Consider the following 21497-nt stretch of genomic DNA (forward strand, 5'->3'; position numbering starts at 1 on the left):
CTTCTCCACGGCACGACGTCATCTGTACTTTGTTTCTGGCCACCACCTTGTCGTGATTCAAAAGAAGCCGTTGCGCGGTTCTTCCTTCTCTTGGGCCTTTCTCTTGATTCTTGTCTTCGAGGCCCACTTTGACTTTGCCTTTAGAATCCATTACCGAAACTGTGTCGTTTGAAGGAGCTCGTTTAATAGTATGTTTATCCACTATTGGATTCTTCTACTCGCTTTCTGAGTTGATAAGGAACCAAATCTGTGTTTCTGGAAAGGACCTTTCTGGAAATTAAGATGTGAATTATGAGTAATCCACACTCGTATATAGTATAGTATGTGGTTATTCCTCTAATTGCATTTATGTGAATAAGACGCAAATCTAAGGGCCGGTTGTTATTTTCATAAGTTGACATTGGTTATGATCCGATCAACTATGAATGTCAAAATTTAATCGTAGAAGTTTTAGTTGTTGCTAAGCTGGTTGTAACCATAAAGTTGTTACTGTATATTTTTTTTGCAAAGATTTTTGATGTAGTTAAATTTGTTGTAAGTGTAAACTATAGAACATGTAAATTTTAAAATAAAATATGTGATGTATATATAAAATAATTATTTTTATCAATTAATATAATTTATATTAATAATTTTTATAATTTATCAAAATTTAATGTTATTTAAAATGTGATATGTAAATAATATATTGCAATTTTTTTGGCGAGATAGTTTTTTTAGATTGAAAGGGAGCATTGTTGGAAGTAAACCACACACTCTACTACCTGAAAAATTGAAGCTTTTTTACCAAAAAAAAATTGAAGCTTTGGTTTTGGTTTTTAACTTACCTATTGCTGCTTATGTTCTGACTGTTTTTGTTCAAACTAAGTTGTTTCATAAACTTAAGACTATTGCAGAGCCGGCCGTTGGGCCAAGCCTATGAAACAGGGGCTTCCAGCCAACACATTTATTGATAAAATTTGGCCACAATTGTTCAAATAATTACCTTAGTCTACCATATAATCTTGAGTACATGGTATTTGAAAGGACAAACTCGGGTATGAATATTGTAAAAACCATATTTTTTAGAGAAACAACCATATATTTTTGTTTTTGCTTATAGCCATGTAATTTCTTGGACCGGCTCTAGACTATTGGTTAGAATATAAAAACCAAGTCAGAGCCTTAGACCCTTTGATGTTAGATATGGTGAAGACTGACCCAGTAGTAACAACACAAAAGATCAGTTGTATTTTTGGACCCTTTGATCCAAATTTCAAGTAACTATCACGACAAAGGCTTACCGACCAAAACTTGTTTTATTGTGTACTTCTTTGAACTTAGCACACCTTTTATTTGGTACTAGGTAACTGGATGTATAGATCAGACATTACAATTTCATTCTCCATGAATAATTCACGAGATATAGTTGTTTGTTTGTTTTTGTGGTCCTAAAAGAATTAATCTTGTTGTATATCAAGTCTTTCTACTCGGTCTACAAAGTACAAACCTTTTTTTTTTGTTCCACAGATTCTCTTGTTCTTGTGTGCCCAGTGACGTCTACTATAAAAGGCAAAAAAAAAATCATTGTTGCATGCAGTGGCTGTTCACTGTTCAGACTCTTGAAAGGTGTCTCTCACTTTCAATTTCTAGCATTAGCACCAAAACGCAAATCTTGATTTTGCAGATTGACAATGTGCATGCATGATGACTCCCTCTCTCTCACACACATGCACAAGAGAAGTAAAAACTGTCATTAAATTCTCCTGACTCAACCATCTCGCTCTCTATCTCTATCTGACAAAAACACAAATGCAATTTACAGTTATCATTTATCACAACAACTACCTCTTCTCTCTCTCTCTCTCTTTTCTCTAAGGGAAATTAATCAAAACTAGCATTGTCTTCACTTCAGAGAGACACATTCAAAGAATGGCGTCTCCCTTCTCTTCCTGCAAACAAAAACATGCATTCCTCTCCTCTCTTCTTCTTTTTCTTTCTCTACTCCTGCTCATTTCTTCTTCCGCAGCTAATCTCTCTTTCAACTTCTACGGCAGTTCATGCCCTGGAGCTGAATTTATCGTCAGAAACACCGTTAGATCAGCTTCTTCCTCTGATCCATCAGTCCTTGGGAAGCTCCTCCGTCTTGTCTTCCATGACTGTTTCGTCCAGGTTTATTACTAACACCAAAAACATTACTCTTCCACCCATTTTATTATTTCTTAGATTACAAAATGACATTTTCTTTTTTTTTTCGTTGCTGTTTCAGGGTTGTGATGCGTCAGTGTTGGTTCGAGGGAACGGTACAGAGAGAAGCGACCCTGGAAACGCGTCCTTAGGAGGTTTTGATGTAATAGAAAGCGCCAAAAATGTACTAGAAATCTTCTGTCCGGGCATAGTCTCCTGCGCCGATGTCCTTGTTCTTGCTGCTAGAGACGCCGTCGAAGCTGTAAAATTTAACCAAATCCACATGCATGCATATATGACTAAAATTAATATTTTGTAATAAAAACTCTGTTTCTTGGTGGTGTGAAATACTATTGGTTCGGACAGCTCGGTGGACCGGTAGTTGCAATACCGACAGGGAGGAGAGACGGGACTGTCTCAGCGGCGGAAAATGTCAGACCAAACATCATTGATACCGACTTCACAGTTGATAAGATGATCAATATCTTTTCCTCCAAAGGCTTATCTGTTCAAGATCTTGTCGTTCTCTCAGGTATGTTTTAAAACAAGAGATTTATTTGTCAAACAAGCCTGAAAGTTTTGGTTTCAGGAGCCCATACTGTTGGTGCTGCGCACTGCAACACATTCAACAGCAGGTTTACGAGAGATCCTAGAGGCAACTTCGAGCTCATAGACGCGTCTCTCGACAACTCCTACGCGCAGACACTTCTGAACAAGTGTTCATCTTCTATGGATCCGACGACTACGGTCGTAAACAACGATCCAGAGACATCGTCCACGTTCGACAATCAGTACTACAAGAACTTGTTGGCGCACAAGGGTCTGTTCCAGACGGATTCTGCTCTCATGGAAGATGATCGGACTAGGAAGATTGTCGAGATTCTGGCGAACGATGAGGAGAGTTTTTTGGAGAGATGGACCGAGTCGTTTATGAAGATGAGTGTGATTGGTGTGAGAGTTGGTGAAGAAGGTGAGATCAGACGTTCTTGTTCTTCTGTAAATTAAACAGAGAGGTTGGCTGAATTCAGACAGAGGAGCAAAACTGCAATATAGTTTGTTGTGTCTTACTTACTGCTGTTAATTTTAGTACCACAATTTCTTTAATTTGTTTATGTTCAGTTCTTTTTACTAAAATGTTAATTTTGTTATTTACCAACAACAATTTAATAAAGGGAAACATAATTTCAGAAAAAAACAAAACAAATGGTGGTTCCATCTTTTTTCTAAGAAAGAGCTCAAACCAGAGATATAAAAGAAAATTCATGTCAAACACTTGCTAGCAAACTATATTTGCATAAGCTTAGTGTTGTTGTGGTAAGAACAGATGGAGTCTACTAGTTGATATAATGGACTTGAATGATGAGTAATATGGAATAACCTATTTATAGTTTTTTTGACACCTGATTTATAAATGCTGTCAAACTCATAATCCAAATCCTTTCACAAGAGGCGTTGATAGTTGATACTCTATAAAAATGTGCAAACATAAGGATGATGAATTAGTGACATAAACATAGAAAAGTTCACCAAGTAACCATGTAATAAAATGATTACGCTATGAACGTATAGTTAAGTTTTTTGTTTTGTGTTTTTTTTTTTCTGTGAACAATACTCTATATATAGCCATGCAATTTGTCTCATAACCACAAATTTTGTGTGTGGCTGTAGCTAATTTTTGTACTAATGTAAGGGGAACATCACCAAATTGATATAGATGCCTATTATAATCTACAATAAATAATATGGTCCAAATACATAATTTCATGTAGTATCACTACATACCGTACTATACTATATTTTAAATAGTTTAGTAATAACCGTCTATAATCTACCTTATATTATACTAAAATTCCATCTAGACAAACATAGTATAGTACGCTTTGTAATTACATTTCATTTTCCTCACCCGACTCACATTCCCTAACATTCGTTTATAACTTACCGCTCTAACTGCAACTACTTGCTAAATACTTGATAAATTTTAATTAACCACATAACAAAATTTATCGTTTTTAAAATCACCATTATTATCTTCCTTACCGTCGGCTCCAAGGTACAACTACCATCTTCGATTTCACTGAATCTTCATGTTGCGCACCTTTTTCTCATGAATTAATTCACTCTTCTTACAATCAACTTCAAGCATCGAGTTCCACTCATGGAATTTTTGTCTGTTTTTTTTAAATAAAAAACATGTAATATATTTTATCGCATAAACTAGTATATGTTACTTGTTGAATTATAATTACTTTATACGTTATACTATATTTTATTTTATTTTCTTAATTGTTACGGGTATGAAGATCAGACCGTAATGAACTAATGAAATTGTGCTTTTAGTCCCAACTAATTACAGGCTCCACACTAATCGGGCCGTAACAATAATGGGCTTTAGAAAAAGTAGGCCCAAAATGTTCCTTCTTTCATCACCTTATCACTAACTGCAAAACAAAACAAAAAAGAACTGAAAACCCTAGGCACTATCAGCTGCAAACTCTTCAACCGCTTCCTAAACAATCCATTAGCGACAAAAAATCTCCGATCTAAGCTTGTGAAATCATGGCGGAATTGGATATCGACACCCGCGCGGCTAAGCTAGGGATCGATTGGTCTCAGGTTAACCTCGATTCAATTCAACTCCCTCCTGGAGAAAACTTCGGGATCGAGAGGTGAGTTTTTCTCTCTTCTCTCTCTATTAGATCTGTAGAAATGAGATGTGATGTGAACAATGAAACTGATTCTTTTTTTTTTTTGCTGTTGTGGTGGTTTTAGTGATGATGAAGGTGTTTATCACGACGACCAGTTAGAGTTCGACACTGGGTTCGGTAACATAATCGTGGTTGATAACCTCCCTGTTGTTCCAAAGACTAAGTTTGAGAAGCTCGAGAATGTCCTGAAGAAGATTTACAGCCAGCTGGGCGTTATCAAGGAGAAAGGACTGTGGATGCCTGTTGATCCCAACACGGGGATGACATTGGGATACTGTTTCATTGAGTTCAATACTCCTCAGGTTTACTTTCTTGTCTTAATGAGAAGAGAACATGTGTTTTGGTAAGAGTTTGTGTTAATGTGTTTGGGGTTGTTGTTGTTGTTTTGCAGGAAGCTCAAAACGCAAAGGAGAAGACTCATGGCTACAAGTTGGACAAGTCTCATATCTTTGCTGTCAACATGTTCGATGATTTTGACAGGCTGATGAATGTCAAAGAGGAGTGGGAGGCTCCTCAGACCAAGCCCTATGTCCCTGGGGTATGTTTAGTCTTCATTAATTACGTTAATGTCACGCTGTGTTTTCTAACTGGCATGTACCTTGAAACCTTTACTGTAGCTGTTCAGTTATTTATTTCGGATATTCTCTGGTTAATTTTGTGAAATTGCATGCATATTTGTGTATTCACTGCAGCCATTTGAGGTGCTTGTTCTTTGTAACGTTTTCAGGAAAACTTGCAAAAGTGGCTTACGGATGAGAAAGCAAGGGATCAGCTAGTCACGCGCTCTGGCCCTGATACCGAAGTTTTTTGGAATGATGCTAGGCAGAAGAATACTGAACTCGTTCATAAGCGTCCGGTGAGTTACTTGCATCTCCTTCCTGTGTATGTATGTTTAATGTAACCATCAATTAAATATACATATATATGGTGTCTCTTCCTATGCAGTACTGGACAGAGAGCTATGTGCAGTGGTCTCCTCTTGGTACATACCTTGTGACACTTCACAAGCAGGGGGCAGCTGTTTGGGGTGGTGCTGATACCTTCACTCGTCTCATGCGTTATCAGCATAATATGGTTCGTTCTTTGTCTCTCCTCTTGATTGTTACTTTTCCTCTGTTATCCTGAAGTTTGAGTTCTTTTTTCTGGTTGATTCAATTGTAGGTAAAACTAGTTGATTTCTCTCCTGGTGAGAAATACCTGGTAACTTACCACAGCCAGGAACCAAGTAACCCACGAGATGCAAGTGTAAGTGCATCTTTGCTTCTGTTCCCTTCCTTTTTTTTTTTTTCTTATGCAAAGGATTCCGATTTCTATTCGACTTACAGAAAGTAGAGATAAAGGTCTTTGATGTGAGAACCGGGAGGATGATGAGAGATTTCAAGGGTAGTGCTGATGAGTTTTCAATTGGAGGACCTGGTGGTGTTGCTGGTGCTTCTTGGCCTGTCTTCAGGTAATTTCTTTAACTGCGGTTGAATTTGTTGATCTTATACATTTGTTGATATCTTGTAAACTTTTTTCTGCAGATGGGCTGGTGGAAAAGACGACAAATACTTTGCCAAGCTCAGCAAAAACACGATATCTGTCTACGAGACCGAGACATTTGGCCTAATTGACAAGAAATCCATCAAGGTTGATAATGTCGTGGACATCTGTTGGTCTCCCACTGACTCCATCCTTTCACTCTTTGTTCCTGAACAAGGTGGTGGGAACCAGCCTGCCAAGGTAGCTCTTGTCCAAATCCCTAGCAAGGTGGAGCTGAGACAGAAGAATCTCTTCAGCGTGAGCGACTGCAAGATGTACTGGCAGAGCAGTGGAGAATATCTCGCAGTCAAGGTTGATCGATACACAAAGACGAAGAAGAGCACGTACTCTGGCTTCGAGCTTTTCCGCATCAAAGAGAGGGATATCCCCATCGAGGTTCTTGAGCTGGACAACAAGAACGACAAGATCATCGCTTTCGCGTGGGAGCCCAAGGGTCACAGGTTTGCCGTGATTCACGGTGACCAGCCAAGACCAGATGTCAGTTTCTACACGATGAAGACCACGCAACACGGTGGAAGGGTTACAAAGCTGGGTACTTTGAAGGCCAAACAAGCCAATGCCCTCTTCTGGTCGCCCACGGGGAAGTACATTATCCTTGCTGGGCTGAAGAATTTCAACGGCCAGCTTGAGTTTTTCAACGTGGATGAGCTCGAGACCATGGCCACAACTGAACATTTCATGGCCACTGATATCGAATGGGACCCAACTGGAAGGTAAACTACTACTGCAGTCTCTTAGAAACTAAACCAGTCTATTGGTGGTTTCTCATGATGTTGTTTACGTTGATAGGTACGTTGCAACGGCAGTGACATCAGTCCATGAGATGGAGAATGGGTTCACCATCTGGTCGTTCAATGGAAAATTGCTTTACCGGAATCTGAAGGATCATTTCTTCCAGGTACGTAACAAAAACAAAACTTGGTCTCACCATGTCTAAATACACAATACTGTAAATTTTCTATGTCTGTACAGTTAGCGTGGCGCCCAAGACCTCCATCGTTCTTGTCTCCGGAGAAGGAAGAAGAGATAGCAAAGAACCTGAAGAAGTACAGCAAGAAGTACGAGTTAGAGGATCAGGACGTGTCGCTGCTGTTGAGTGAACAAGACAGAGAGAAGAGGAAGGCGTTGAAGGAAGAGTGGGAGAAATGGGTGAAGCAGTGGAAGTCGCTGCACGAAGAGGAGAAACTTGCGAGACAGAGCCTCAGGGATGGAGAAATCAGTGATGAGGAGGAAGAAGAGGATGAAGCCAAAGAAGTTAAAGAAGTTGAGTTTGAGGATGTTATTGAAGTCATTGAAGAAGTCGTCCAAGAATGAATTTAAGTTTTCTCACTTGAAGAAGTGGCTTCTCGTTTTTTACTTGTCCTTTGGATCTCTTTAGACATCATCAAACTGTTCTTTTCGTTATCGTTTTCTGTTCTTTGAAGTTTTAAGAGAATTTTCAATTTTGGTTCCGGAGGTTATTATGTTTCTTTATCCAGTGTTTGGATTATATGTTGGAGCACGAAAAAAATTGACCGTATCTTAAATTCATTATCACTTTGGTTATGTCCCACCAGCAACTCTTGAACATGCTTTTGGGATCACAAACATCACCATCTCTTCCAATCGCAATAATTATTATGTTCCTCACACACTGCTTAACATTCCATTTCCTGGGACGTCTTGATGGTACTCTTCTTCCCATATGGCGATCTTGGCGAAAACATGATTGGCTTATTAAACTGGGTCTATCGAATTCTTGCCCAAACCCTCATCATTTCAAATAGGAGGGCACCAAGCGTTATGTTTGGATTCGAATCAAAGCTCTTGCGATCCAATCTATTGATCATGAGCTACAGACAAATTCAAGTTTACTGCCATAAGCTGAAATCGCTGGCTGATTTGCTCTCCAATGACCAGAGGACAAACAATTCAAGTTTACTGCTATAAGCTGAAACCTCTAGCTGATCTGCTCTCCAATATTGATGCGCCAGTCAACAAAAGAACACTTGTCATGAAAATTACATCTGTGTTATCTAACACAAAGAGCCATTTTCAAGCTTTTCCAGTGCTAAATCAATGCTAGAGATGAAGTTCGTCTCAAAAAGATAAACAAGAATAATCAAAAAGAGCTTATTAATCCAAAGATTGTCGAAATATCACTTGGACCCTTGTTAGTATTTCTTATGGTTTAATTTATCAATTTCATGTTAAAAGACTGTTCTCTTTATGGGTTTCATTGACAAATCCGTGTAAGGTTTTTATATATCTTCTCTCAAAAGGAAAAGAATAATAATAAGTAAACATCTCATCGATATTTAACTCTTTAAATGAAGAACTAATCAACTTACTAAACAACCCAGTAAGTAAAGAAGAGAAGATACAATGTAATGTCCAAGGGGATGACGAGACAGTGTATGAAGATGATTCTAGCCACTTCCCGACTTCAATGTATTACTCAACCTGAAGATCAAAGATAGACAAAAAAGGTGAATATTTGAGAACCAAACCAAACACGCAAAGAGTTTGTTTTGTGGCATACAAATTGTGGTGCATACCAGTCCAATCCTTCGAAAAGGCCCTCGCCTTTAACAGCACAAGTTTTGAAGATAGCCCACTGACGACTCTTGATCTTATGCAACTCCAAGGCTTCAGTCACAGCGGCATCATCAAGTGCACCAGGAAGATCCTGTTCAGTTGGTTTTAAGGAAACTCAGAACAAAGTTTTTTTACGCATTTAGCAAAAACAGAATCTTCAATACAACTTTCAGATGAATCAGGTCAGGCAAGAAGGGGTACTACCATTTAAGATACTACTACTAACCTGCTTGTTTGCAAAAATGAGAACAACCGCACCTTTCAATTCCTCTTCCTACAAAACAAGTTTCAAAAGTTAGATGCTGTTATTGATGCATGATACAGCTGTCTATAACAATTCCTAAAATGATTCACCTCCAAAATAGCATGGAATTCCTCTTTAGCCACCCCGATTCGATCTGTATCGCTGGAGTCAACAACGTAGATCACTGCTTGTGTATTCGGAAAATAGCATCGCCAGTATGGCCTGTCACATTTAACAAAATTAGAAGCACCACACAAACGAAACAAACTACAATCAATCTTGATGCTAATTCTACCTGATGCTCGTTTGTCCACCTGCCACAAGAAACAAATTGATTTACCAAATTGGATTTTATTATTTTAAAAATGTGGAAACTTTACTGAATCAATCTGATATGCTAAGTAGCCTACCTAAATCCCAGACCTGAAACTTGATATTGTTGTACTGAACTGTCTCCACGTTGAATCCAATAGCTAACAAACACATCGGGAGCAATCGCCAAATTAAAAACTAAATTATTCAAAATCGAATCAGCTAGATCTGGAGATGAATTACATACTAGGAATCGTGGAGACCACTTCCCCCATCTGAAGCCGATCTGTAAATCAAATTCATTATGAATCAAAAAACGAATTGGTTGAGATGGAGGGGGGGAGGGGAGTGGTGATTTTACAGAGGATAGTGGTTTTGCCAGCATTGTCGAGACCGAGGACGAGGATACGAGCTTCTTTGTTGCCAAACACCGAAGAGAACATCCGCGTGAACAGGATCCCCATCTTCTTCTTCTTCTCCGGTTCAGATCAGATCAAAGGATCGAAAGAGAGAATCTTCTTCTTCTTCTTCTCCAGGACCATTCGACCTTCTCTTTTCTTTTGAGAGTTGGAGAAACTTTCAGTTTTTTGTTTTGCTCTTTTGTTGCCTCTGATGCAAGCAGAGTCTTCATTGGGCCCAAAATATATATGTATATAAGTTCATACTATAGTTTCTAAAGCCCATCGTGTATAATGAGCGCTTTTAGTGATGATTCGGACATAAAGCCATTAATATACCAAAAAAAAGGTTGAAAACTGTTGCCAAAAAAAAAAAAGAAGTTGAAAACAACATAAAGAAAAGAAAAACTGATCAAGGATAATGCAAAACTTAAACTATAGACATTTGTATGGAGTGCACTTCACTTCAAAATCTCTTTGCATTAATGAGAAAAGAAGATAAATTGGTCATGTTTATCAGATATCATCAAATTAAGGCAAAGCAAGCAAATGGGACAAGTAATCAAGTGGATCTTTTGTATTGCAATTTGTACCATACAAAATTCTTAGATCGAAAAATGAATCTGATGTTAATTCATAACAAGAGTTATTTTATTAACTCAAAATAATCTACGAATACAGCTAATAATAATAAGGCTGGTATGTACAAATTATTGGACTATCAAAATCAGCACAAAAATAGGAGAAGTACACAAATGCACGTAAATATATGAAAGTAACACATAAATATATAAGAGACAAATTATAGTGATGGAATATGTGTTCTGAATATATATTATCTATTATCTTATTACAAAGTATGATAATTATTAGTTTACAAAAAAAATGTATGATAATTATTATATTAATAATCATATGACGAATAGTTTTATAAAATTTGACACGTGATGGTTATACGTGCATGCATACTAAACCATGTAAAATTCATATCTGAAAATTGTACATAGAATATAGATTTTTTAAAAAATCTTATTTCTCTTAGTCTTTACAATTGATAATAACTCGCAATCTCGAATTTGAACCTCATATATTGTACTAGTAAAAAAACATTAATGAACTATTAACCTAACCACTCGACAAATGAGCGGATCTATTGTGGAGGAGGGGCAGGGGTAAATTATGTTTCCACTTGTTAGCTTTGCATATGTGATCATTAGTGTGTTTTATTTTTATAATATGATTAACTGTAGTATCACTGATAATTTTAAGATCAAGAAAATAAATTATTTCCAGGTCCGGTGATTGAAAATTACAAACAAACATTCTTTAATCGTAACCTAAAACGTTTTCTCAGAAAGTTTTACATTCCCGAGAAGGACAAAGGGAACTCTCCGAAGAAAATCCCCAAAAGGAAAAGCTTAAAAGAAAATAAGTAACAAAAAAATTAAAATACTAAAACTGAGAGATTTTTTTTTTGATAAAGGAAAAGCTTAGCGACTTGTTGCTTCGTCATTTTGTTTGCTTTCCTCTCTCTTTGCAGCATCACCTTCCTCGAGAATTACAACTTCACCCTCGTGACTACAAACACACTTGTTCGAAGCAGGCGTCGCAAGATACGTAGGCAAGTCATCTCCGGCCATTATAACAATATACTTCTCTTCGTACGTCGCCTTCTCTCCGGACCGACTCTCTTTCTCTTCATCAACTCCACTGCCGTTTCCTTCCCCGAAATCTTCACCTGAAGTAGCCAAGCGCCAGTAAGAGCATGCCAGGATTAGTAAAGCAAAGGCGATGAGGCCCAACATTGCCGCAAGGCCACCGAATAAATACGGCACCGGCGAGTGCCACGAAGATTGTGGCAGTTGGTGATTCCCGAATGATTCTACAGATGTTGCATGCCTCGCTGCATCTAACGATGTTGGTTTAATGCTCAATGACCTCATTTTGTTCTTTGCTTGTATGTTTCTTCTGTTTCTCTCAGGTTTTTCTTTGTTTTATTTTTAATTTTATCTTCTGAGTTTATAAGTTGAAAAAGAAGAAAGTTAAAGGATGCATGGCACAATGGGAGAGTTAGATAATATATTTATAGGTCGGAAGTACCTAGAAAAAAGTAGCGAAGTGAGTCACCCCCAGCTAATTACTTCAATTTAGTAAATTAAAGCTTGCTTATTTATTTGTTTTGGTCCCAAGTGGTTTATTACTTTAGTTTTGCCACATATATATTTGCATGCAGTTTCAATCTTACTGATGAAAGGGTTATGTGGAGACTGTAGACATATATGTTACGGTGCTTCTTTATTTAAAGATACCAACGTAAACTAGATGGGCTAACCAGTGATGGTAGTCCAGTAGCGCTTGAGGAAAATAAATCTAATACAGCAAATTTTGGTTCGAATCCGCTGGCTACACGAATATGAACTATTGCTTTTGGTTCATTTGAATGTCCAGAAAAAAGTCTATCTGTAGTCTATACATACATTCGGAGTTAGTCTGTGTCTTTAATAGATCCGGATTTAATTTTTCTTTAATAAAAAAAAAAAGCTTTTCTGTTGCGGTAAATATTTGTCAAAGGCTCAATTCCGTTTGCAACCATGGATGTCATGCTAAATTTTGAATATTCGTCAGATTTTGATCTTTTGTAGTTGGATTTGTTCAAAGGTTATATTTCGTAGGTTCTATTTCGAATTTTCGAGTTATTGTATGGGTAACCATGTCATCCGGTTGTAGAGATCTAAAAACATCATTATTAACATTATTCATTGAAGTCGTTCAACATTAAACTAATAATATAAATACAAAAATAGTTTTGACAAACCTATAGTACTTAATACTCATGCTTTGTTTAGGAAAAGAGAAAGATATATTTTGTATACTATTTTCATATGGAAAACTCTCCAAACAATTTGAGATTTTTTTGCTATGTAATTATTTATAATTGTTTTATTTTAAATCCAAAATTTAGATAATATATCAAAATATATTATGTAAATTGAGGTATTTCGTTATAACTATACCTATACTGATGTTCTTACTGTCTCTAATTCTCTGTTATTGGTTAAAAAATTTGGTCCTTATTTCCATATTCTCTGTTTTCCTTTTATGTGATCAGAGTTGGACTATGTATCTCTTCGAGCTTAGTCATTCGTACCTATAGGCTTTTCTTTTAGTTTTTTTTTAGTTTTGGGATTGGGTTCAACACATTTTTCAAACCTGATTAGTACGAAGTTAAATTAGTCATTTCGATTAATTCTGTATTACAAATTAGTCATTACTAGAGTCCAGAGGTCATCGATAAAAGTCCATGCTATTGTGTCCATCGAAAACCTCTCACAAATTATGACATCAGTGACCGAACAGGTGCAATGTTATGTTCACTTTCATATTTATCATATATATGAACGGTCTATTTTGAAGGACCATATCGGACCATTTTGGCTTGTTATAATCTGTTGTCCCGCATTGCTTTCACTTGACACTTAAATCAACTTGTGCTATTTATTAAAATGTGGGAATACGTAGTGCTTACACACTACAGTATATATTATAATATTTGAAATCATCTATGAGTTCACATTTACTTGCGGATAAATATTTTTTCCAAATTAACAAATAAAAAAAAGATCAACGCTTATTTTCCTTGCTAAAGATCTTTTGTCAGGAATGGATTTTATAGGGTTACTTAGGGTGATGCAGTTAGGCATAAATTTTCGTAAAACAAATAGAATTGTCGACTGTAGTATCGTTTATCTAATATTTTTCATAATTGTAATAACATAATTAACCAGACAAAAAAAAAAGAAAATGTTTATTTTCACTTGTTCTAATAAGACATAAATTTAGTTAAAAATTGCCGATTTTTTTCTATTGAGCGAAATTAGATAGTTCAAAAAAAACCAGCAAACCTAATGTAAAAATTTATGCTCTTATTTTCTTAGTTCAATGGTAAACACTTATAGATAAATGGTAAACCATCAAACCTAATGCAAAAATTATGCTCTTATTTTCTTAGTTCAATGGTATATTTATAGATCAAACGTTCAAAATTTTAAATTTATAGTGTAGTTTTCCGGGTTCATCTATTAAAGTCTTTTTAAGGTCTACAAAGGTTGTAACTGGATTTTTATTTGATTCACTTAATCATGAGAGGTGCAGAAAACACTTTCAGTTTTCAACAAATCATTTACCATAAACTCTGTTAATTTGTACTCCCTCTGTATCAATATAAGTGGTTTTAAAAAAAAATTGCAATTTACCTTGGTTACATAAAAATATCATTAAATAACACTAATTTAACCAATAAAAAACACAATATTTTGTAACTAGTCACAAAATTTAAATGATATTACGAATTTTGTAATTAGTCCTAAAGATGCTTAAAATGTTTACTGTTTAGTGTTGGAGAAATTTACGAATAATTTCTTACGAAATATCTCAAAAACGAATATAGAAAAATAATTAAAAGTAAGAGAGATTTAAAAAGATTTTCATCTGAATTTTTTTCGAATACTGGTTAAATCCTAAAATTCTACATGTCACTCAACTAATAGTTAATTTTTAAATAAAATTTAATTTTATAATTTAAATATTTTAATTTTCTTAAAACTCATATAGTTTCTCACTTTTAATAATGCCCTTAGACCTTCAAAATAATTAGTAAAAAATTAAAGTATTTTCACTTTATATAACCGAAAATCTTTAATGATTTAGTTTAAGGAACAGTGAAAGAGCACATTGCCTTGGTGGTAAATGACAATGTTTGCACAATAATAAGAGAGACAGAAATGATTGAGAAAGGACTAAGAGGAAATGGGAATTGTGGGTTAAAGTTCGAACAGACTCCCTTTGTGCATTTCTTCTTCATTTGTCCATTTTCTTTATTGGTGCGTTGATGTGGTCTATATGTTCTCTTCTGTTTATGCGGTGACAGTGCTGTGCTTAGACTATATGGGGCCTAAGTAGGGCTGTTCAATATGGTAAAACCGAACCGTACTGAACCGAACCGAACTGAAATAGATAATATGGTTTGGTTTTGGTATATATCATATAAACCGAATAGATATAATTTTATAAAAACCGTAGGATTTGGATATGGTTTGGTATATAACCGATTAAACCGAATAAACCGAACAAAACCGATTAAAAGTAGAAACATGCAAATATGTATCTATTTTATAACAATACATGAAAATCTATTTGTTACATAAGTTAAATTTGTGTTAATAACTACTACCATAATTTTATAGTAATAAAAACCTTAATTTGTAAAACACTTGAACTATAACTAAATAACAATACATCGCAATTCAGACATCTTATTTTCTAAGTTTTTTTTGATCTTTTTGAATTATTTTAGTCATCACTAAATTAATATGAAGATTATAAATTTGATGGACAATAATTAATGGAAAATTTTTAATTAAAAAAACATGACTTTAATGAACACTAAATATGGAAGAGTGGAAAAATTTTTATTTCATGTTTCTGTTTTGTTTCATATTTTTATTTTCAAAATTTCAAGGTTTTATTTTAGTTATAGATTTGATTATTTTATTTGATGGTAGAAGCATTTTTACTTTTTTGTTCATTTATTTGAACATGTAATATATTTTAAATAAATGACTGTGTTGACAATATGACTCTAAAATTCATATAATATGATCTCAAACAAAATAATTATGTTTTTGGTATAAAACCGAATAAACCGAAAACCGACGGTATATAAACCGAACCGAACCGAAGTAAATATGGATTTAGAATGGTAGTTATATTTTACTAACCGAAATACCGAAAACCGAAAAAAAATCGAACCGAAACCGAACCGATATCCGGATTGAACACCCCTAGGCCTAAGGCAATTCTAAAATTTGGGGTCTTGGTGGTAAGCTGCGAAAACGCAACAATCGCAAAAACATTCCCTAGCCGACTTAAAAAGAATATCCACAAGCAAGTATTTTTTAAAAATAATTTCAAATGAATAAATACAAATTATAAATATAGCCAGGCAAACTTGGAGAAGTTTGGTGGAACACATGAACACAGCCAGACACGACTTTGAGAGTCCATGACACAACCATTTCCATAAAAAAATGACTCTGTTTTAAATTGTAACAAGGGTGTGTGGGGTTGACAAGCACATGGGTAGATGATAGCAAAGCACATTAAAAGTTAAAAACTAGTGTTTAGTATATCACCATGACACGAGGACGAGGTACACTCTCGACAATAATGGGTAACACTAACAGAACACAAAATCTATAACGAAAAGGTTGTTGTGATCCGAGAAAACAAAACCAACATAAGGTCTCAAGTATCCAAAGTATGATGTATATCTTAGCGTTTAATCCGGAGAGCCACCACTGGAGATGTGCTGAAGATCGTCACAGGGTTATTTCTTAAGATCTCTAAAACAATTGAAATTTTCTTCCGGTCTTCCTGTATGTATTCCATATTTGTAGGCGTGTGTTACATAGACAGGCTCATTGGTGAACACAACTGAGTTCCCACTCACGCCCACATCCATCAGGAAGCTCCTAGCCGAGCAGGAGACATTACCAAAGTGTCCAATAAACAAAACACGGTCTCCCAACTCGCTGACCTCGGCCCATTTACCAGCCTCCTCATCTAACCTACTCACTCTCAATGTTAACCGACTAAAGTTTTAATACACCAGTACCACGAGGGATGATTTGCTGAACCAGGAAAAGTTCATCATCACCAGAGGGAACCAAATAATTATTTGAACCTCAGTTGACAAGCTCCGGGGGCATCATAGGAGTCAAATTTACTTGAATAAGGATCAATAGCGAAAATGTCACCGTTAAGGGAGAGAGTAAGTCGGGCGTGTTAATAGACGATTGGGAAAGGGGAACGATGATCGCCACGAGGTGCAGACAGAGCGAGCATGAAGGACGTCGAAACAGTTGTCTAGATTCTTGGGGATGACGTCAAGAAGCTCTCCAGGTAGAAGAGACCAGTCTGGTATCATCGATGGCTTCTTTTTGGTGGAAGGTTCTGACGTGTTTGCTGCTGATTAAGACGATGTTGTTGACGTCGCTTCTCCTTTTTTTTCTTTCATTCACAAGTGCAAATAAAATCGACAATGGGTTATTATGGGTACAAGCCCATTAACACATGTTTAATAGCCATAACCTTCAAAATTATGTTGGGTTGGGAGATTTTTTAATAGGTCGGTGGTTGCTTCTTTTTGTCAACATTGGTTTTATAGAATCCCATAGGCTAAATTAATTATACTATTACAAAAAAACACATTAATCAATATTAATTACCAAATACCAAAAATAGAAAAAAAAACAGAAAATTGCATTTTAAACTTTCAATATAATAGCTTTGGTTTTTGTAGAAAACATAATATAAAACTTTGTTTTCATTCTAAAATAGCAAAATCTTATTTTCCACCAAAAACTGAATATTTTGTTTTTCACAAAAGCATAAAAAAGTTTGTTCATGAAACATAATTTTTTTCTGTTGTAACTATAAATTCTTTCATATCGGGTGTTTTTTTTTCCAAATAAAACTCTTCTTTGTACACTTGGGTGTTTGTTCTCGGGGTGTTGTTGTCTGTAAGTGAATGTTGCGGCTAAAGAAGTCGGTGCGAGCTGTTTTGATGAGTCCAATTCTTAAGAACTGATCATCGGGCATGCTAAAATCTACCGGATTTAGTTCTCGCTTTTACTGTAGGCTCGATTATGAGACAAGTGTGTTTTGATTTTGATGTTTTCTTTGTTTGTTAGTTGTTATGTTGGTTAATTAGTCCATGTTTAGCTATATATGAATCTGTGTTTAGTTTTATTTTGTTATTCTATTCTTTGTCATCTCTATTTTTTTGTAAAAAATTAAAAACTGGTAATAAATATTAACATTATTTCCAGAAAAAATAAACTAAATTCTGCTTTTTGTAAAAATAGATTCCGCACAAAAAATTGAAAACCTTTTTCCATTAAAAGCTAAAAATTTATTCTTCTGTTTTAAACTTTTTAAAATACTAGGTCAAAATCCGCGCTACGCCGCGGATTATCATAACACGAATAAATTTTATGTATTATTCGTACTCTTTTTGACATTTACCGTGAGACAGTTGATTGGAAAATTAGAAAAAAAATGGTTTGTCTTCAACTTCACAAATTTGGTTCGAAGTAAATGGCAAATTAATTACTGAATTTCACATTTTCAATATACAATATAATACTAATGAAACAATAATTATCTTTGATAAATAAAAGGTCATACGATTTATCAATTTTTATGTAAGTACATAAGAACAGGTTTTAGAAAACATGTCCACTCTTTTCCAAGTTAGTGTTATTTTTGTTTTTAGATTCTTAAAATTTTACTGTTTCTATATAAATTTAAGAAGATTATGATGAGTTCATACTGTATTTTAGTAACTTATTTAGAGATATTTTTAGTCATTTAAAAATTCTAGCGTTTTCTTAGATTCTTTTTATTTTTCCAAAACATGTTTCAGCGATTTTTCTTGTCAAAAATAAAAATAAAAATCGATTTTCATTTATTTGATTTAATTTCCATATTTGATTTTCGGAAAAATCAAAAAGTAAACAACTTTCATTTATTTAAAATTATATTAAAATATATATAAAAATATTTAAATTATAATCTTAGATATATTTTCAATTATTTATTTTGGTTAAGATATATTAAATTAAGTCGTAGAAAACTTATTTAAAAATTTGATATACAATTTTATAATATTAGCAGTAAATATTTTCTATCACCAATAATATTTGAGATAAATAAAATTATTTATAAAATTAATGTAATTTACAATTAATTTTCACCTGAAAGTAAGTATAATTTGCATTGGAATTCTAAAATGATATTTTTGCGTAACAAAAAAAAATTAAAATGACATTTATTATGAAACAAAAGGAATATTAATTTGTCTTGAATGGTTATTTTAATTTATGTTTCTTCAAGTTTTATGTGTCATCGGATTCCACAATTCAAAGAATCTAGTCATCTTCCTAACTTTATTCTACAAACACGTTTTGGGAATGGTAAACAATAATTCTGTGAATAAAACATTGACTTAGCTAGGCGTAGGTCTTCATAAGGTATGTAGTATTGTCGGTTGTCGAATCGTCTAAGTAATCTTTCTTATATCATAATTGTAAGATCGTAATAAATCAGCGTTAAAAAAAAACATTGACTTAGCTTTATAGTGAAATAGAGTGATCACTGGAAGATTTACAAAAAGAAAATACATGAAATGAAATGGTCATATTTACATACTCCTTCCATTTCTAAATAATGGATATGCTAGCACTTTTTATTTATTTCTTAAAGATTTAATTTTTATATTTTCTATGTATTTTGATAATGAATTGTAAACTTCAAAAAATATTAATTAACAATTTTAAATTTATTGAATTGCTATTGGTTTAAATTTTATGGAAAATTGGTATAATTTTAAAAATTAATACATTGATAGTTGGATATTATTTTTTTCTTAATATTTGTAAAAAATTTAAAACATGCATTATTTAAAAACAGAGGGTGTATTATGTTTCATTGGTTATATGAATTTTATGTATATTTCGATAGGCACAGTCTCATTAAATACATAATGCAACACTTTTTATTAATATTTATGTATTTCTTTTCTATGCTATGTATTATGTCTATTTTAAAATCACCAATCTTTTAAAAAACTGACATGACTGTGGTTTCAAAACGTAAAGATATCATGAGGGAAACATACTTTATCAAGCAAACAATAATACGGAGCTGACTGCTCTTCCAGAAGAGCTAAAACATATAATGACTGCTGCAGCACCTTCCCATCCATTTGTTTCCTATATTACAAAATAGATAATAGATACTATGGTCTTTTCAGCAATTTGATGAGCAATTGTAACAGGACCTACACTGGAATTGAGTTCCATAAGTCAGTAGTATGTGGCTTTCACGTTACAATTATATCATTCTTATACCTACAAAGAGTGACATATTGCATATACTTAGCTACAAAAGATGGGAATCTAAAAAGAGGGAGGAAGTATCAAGGAAGATGACTGCTACAGTGACTACCACAGAAAGAGAGGGTCCTTTGGCAGAGCTCACTACATTGGTACCAAAGAAGATGACTACCACAATGATGTCATCATGGAAATGCCTTCTCATGCCTCTCTCTATCTTCTTCACATCAGTAGATATCATTTTTCTCTTTTTTTTTTGCTGCAGCTTGCAGGGCCATCTTCACCAGTCTACATCTGTCCCTTGTGTTGGTCATTCACAGCATATGTCAGACTCAATATTTGGTTCTCTAATAAGTTTTTTTTTCTTGAGGAAAATGGGGTCTAATGCACACGTTCCGTGAATGGTTCTGAACGATGTCAACAACTTCTTGGTAGGTCAGCTGTTCCCATAGTCTGTCTGAAGCAAATATGAGAAACTGATCTTGTGGTTGGAGCTCATGCTGTGTTATCGACGGTTCTTACTCAAGATTGGTCTTTTCATCGTCTCACGGAGTTTATACTTTGTGTCAATAGTTTCCTGTTGAACTCCGCATTCTTAAGATACATCTCTTATGGATCTAGATATCTGCAAAATAAAAAAAAATAAAAAAGCATATCTTAGCCGTCTCAATTCGGTCACCATACTTATATTGCATGGAAAAGGAACAAACATATCTAGACTGTCAACATACATGTATGCAGCAATGAAGATAGAACATGGGTTCAACTGATCTTATACGTCATTATATTGATCTCAACCATAGCACTGGCACATTGAGATGCTATAGTTTCATCTTTACCACTGTGTGTCATCCTTTCAAACCTCTCAACAAAAAAATATAAACTTACAATAAGCTACATGAGCTGCAACAAAGCCTAAACAACGCCAATAACTATTCCACTGAATCAAACTTAGAATTGACTCATCAAATACCAAAAGAAAACTCAACTCTTTGTTTGAATCTGTTGAAGAAAGTCAGACGTTTTGTCAAAAGACAACTTTTTTGGGAAAAATCTCTGAAAAACCGTCAAGCTAGTCACTCTTTATCTAATTCAAGAGGAAGCTGAGTCATAATCAAATATAATGCAAGCAGTAGCAAAGATCAATTCCAAAAAAAAACCTAATTTCTTTAAACACAGAAGTTAATAAATAAAGATAATGTATCTGCAGTTTCACTTTGAGGCAAAATCTACGCAAGATGATCAGAGCCGTATATGAAATCTCTCTTGGATCAGGAGTTGATACTCCTCCTCTATCAAATCAACACCATCCATGGACACCACCAGATCACATCTGAGACTCGGCTTTGTCGCAGACTGTAGTCGAAACCTCACAAAGAGGCAGACAGCGAAGAATTATGCCTACGGCTAGAGAGCTTTAGTGGAGAAGTGGTAGATAAACTAAAGGACTTGGATTAAGCTTTACATAGCTATCATCGAAACCTCCGAAGTCCAATATCAAAAATCAACGATGATAAACGAAGAAGAAAGGTAACTGATGTGGAGAAGGGAAATGTTTTCATTGGTCTTTGAAGTTTTTTCGGTTAATGACATG

General features: G+C 34.6%; 4 protein-coding genes, 1 long non-coding RNA gene and 1 pseudogene across 5 annotated transcripts; 2 read left to right on the forward strand and 4 right to left on the reverse strand.

Annotated features, from left to right (window-relative positions):
• Positions 1-242: 242 nt before the first annotated feature.
• On the forward strand, positions 243-3353 carry LOC103842227 (peroxidase 18). Its single transcript, XM_009118850.3, has 4 exons — positions 243-2151; positions 2249-2428; positions 2533-2698; positions 2756-3353. Exons 1-4 carry the CDS (start codon positions 1912-1914, stop codon positions 3169-3171), a joined length of 1002 nt encoding a protein of 333 aa, XP_009117098.1. The 5' UTR covers positions 243-1911; the 3' UTR covers positions 3172-3353.
• Positions 3354-4584: 1231 nt separating this feature from the next.
• On the forward strand, positions 4585-7946 carry LOC103842228 (eukaryotic translation initiation factor 3 subunit B). The gene is made up of 10 exons (XM_009118851.3): positions 4585-4835; positions 4939-5176; positions 5266-5412; positions 5602-5730; positions 5820-5948; positions 6036-6119; positions 6200-6324; positions 6398-7129; positions 7206-7314; positions 7389-7946. The coding sequence occupies exons 1-10, from the start codon at positions 4726-4728 to the stop codon at positions 7728-7730; spliced, it is 2145 nt and encodes a 714-aa protein (XP_009117099.1). The 5' UTR covers positions 4585-4725; the 3' UTR covers positions 7731-7946.
• Positions 7947-8605: 659 nt separating this feature from the next.
• LOC103842229 (ADP-ribosylation factor 1) lies at positions 8606-10176 on the reverse strand. Its single transcript, XM_009118852.3, has 8 exons — positions 9911-10176; positions 9797-9835; positions 9648-9710; positions 9533-9551; positions 9348-9459; positions 9220-9267; positions 8954-9084; positions 8606-8858 (listed from the first exon to the last, which is right to left on the reverse strand). Exons 1-8 carry the CDS (start codon positions 10011-10013, stop codon positions 8825-8827), a joined length of 549 nt encoding a protein of 182 aa, XP_009117100.1. The 5' UTR covers positions 10014-10176; the 3' UTR covers positions 8606-8824.
• A 1033-nt stretch (positions 10177-11209) lies between these two features.
• LOC103842230 (protein GLUTAMINE DUMPER 4) lies at positions 11210-15065 on the reverse strand. Its single transcript, XM_009118853.3, has one exon. It carries the CDS (start codon positions 11888-11890, stop codon positions 11438-11440), a length of 453 nt encoding a protein of 150 aa, XP_009117101.1. The 5' UTR covers positions 11891-15065; the 3' UTR covers positions 11210-11437.
• A 1211-nt stretch (positions 15066-16276) lies between these two features.
• On the reverse strand, positions 16277-16932 carry LOC103842365 (annotated as a pseudogene).
• A 2611-nt stretch (positions 16933-19543) lies between these two features.
• LOC103842231 lies at positions 19544-21399 on the reverse strand. Its single transcript, XR_627949.3, has 2 exons — positions 20635-21399; positions 19544-20528 (listed from the first exon to the last, which is right to left on the reverse strand). It is a non-coding gene; the product is annotated as an uncharacterized LOC103842231 (long non-coding RNA).
• Between the last annotated feature and the right edge of the window lie 98 nt (positions 21400-21497).

Source organism: Brassica rapa, chromosome A09, assembly GCF_000309985.2.
Source record: "Brassica rapa cultivar Chiifu-401-42 chromosome A09, CAAS_Brap_v3.01, whole genome shotgun sequence".
Lineage (NCBI taxonomy): Eukaryota > Viridiplantae > Streptophyta > Magnoliopsida > Brassicales > Brassicaceae > Brassica > Brassica rapa.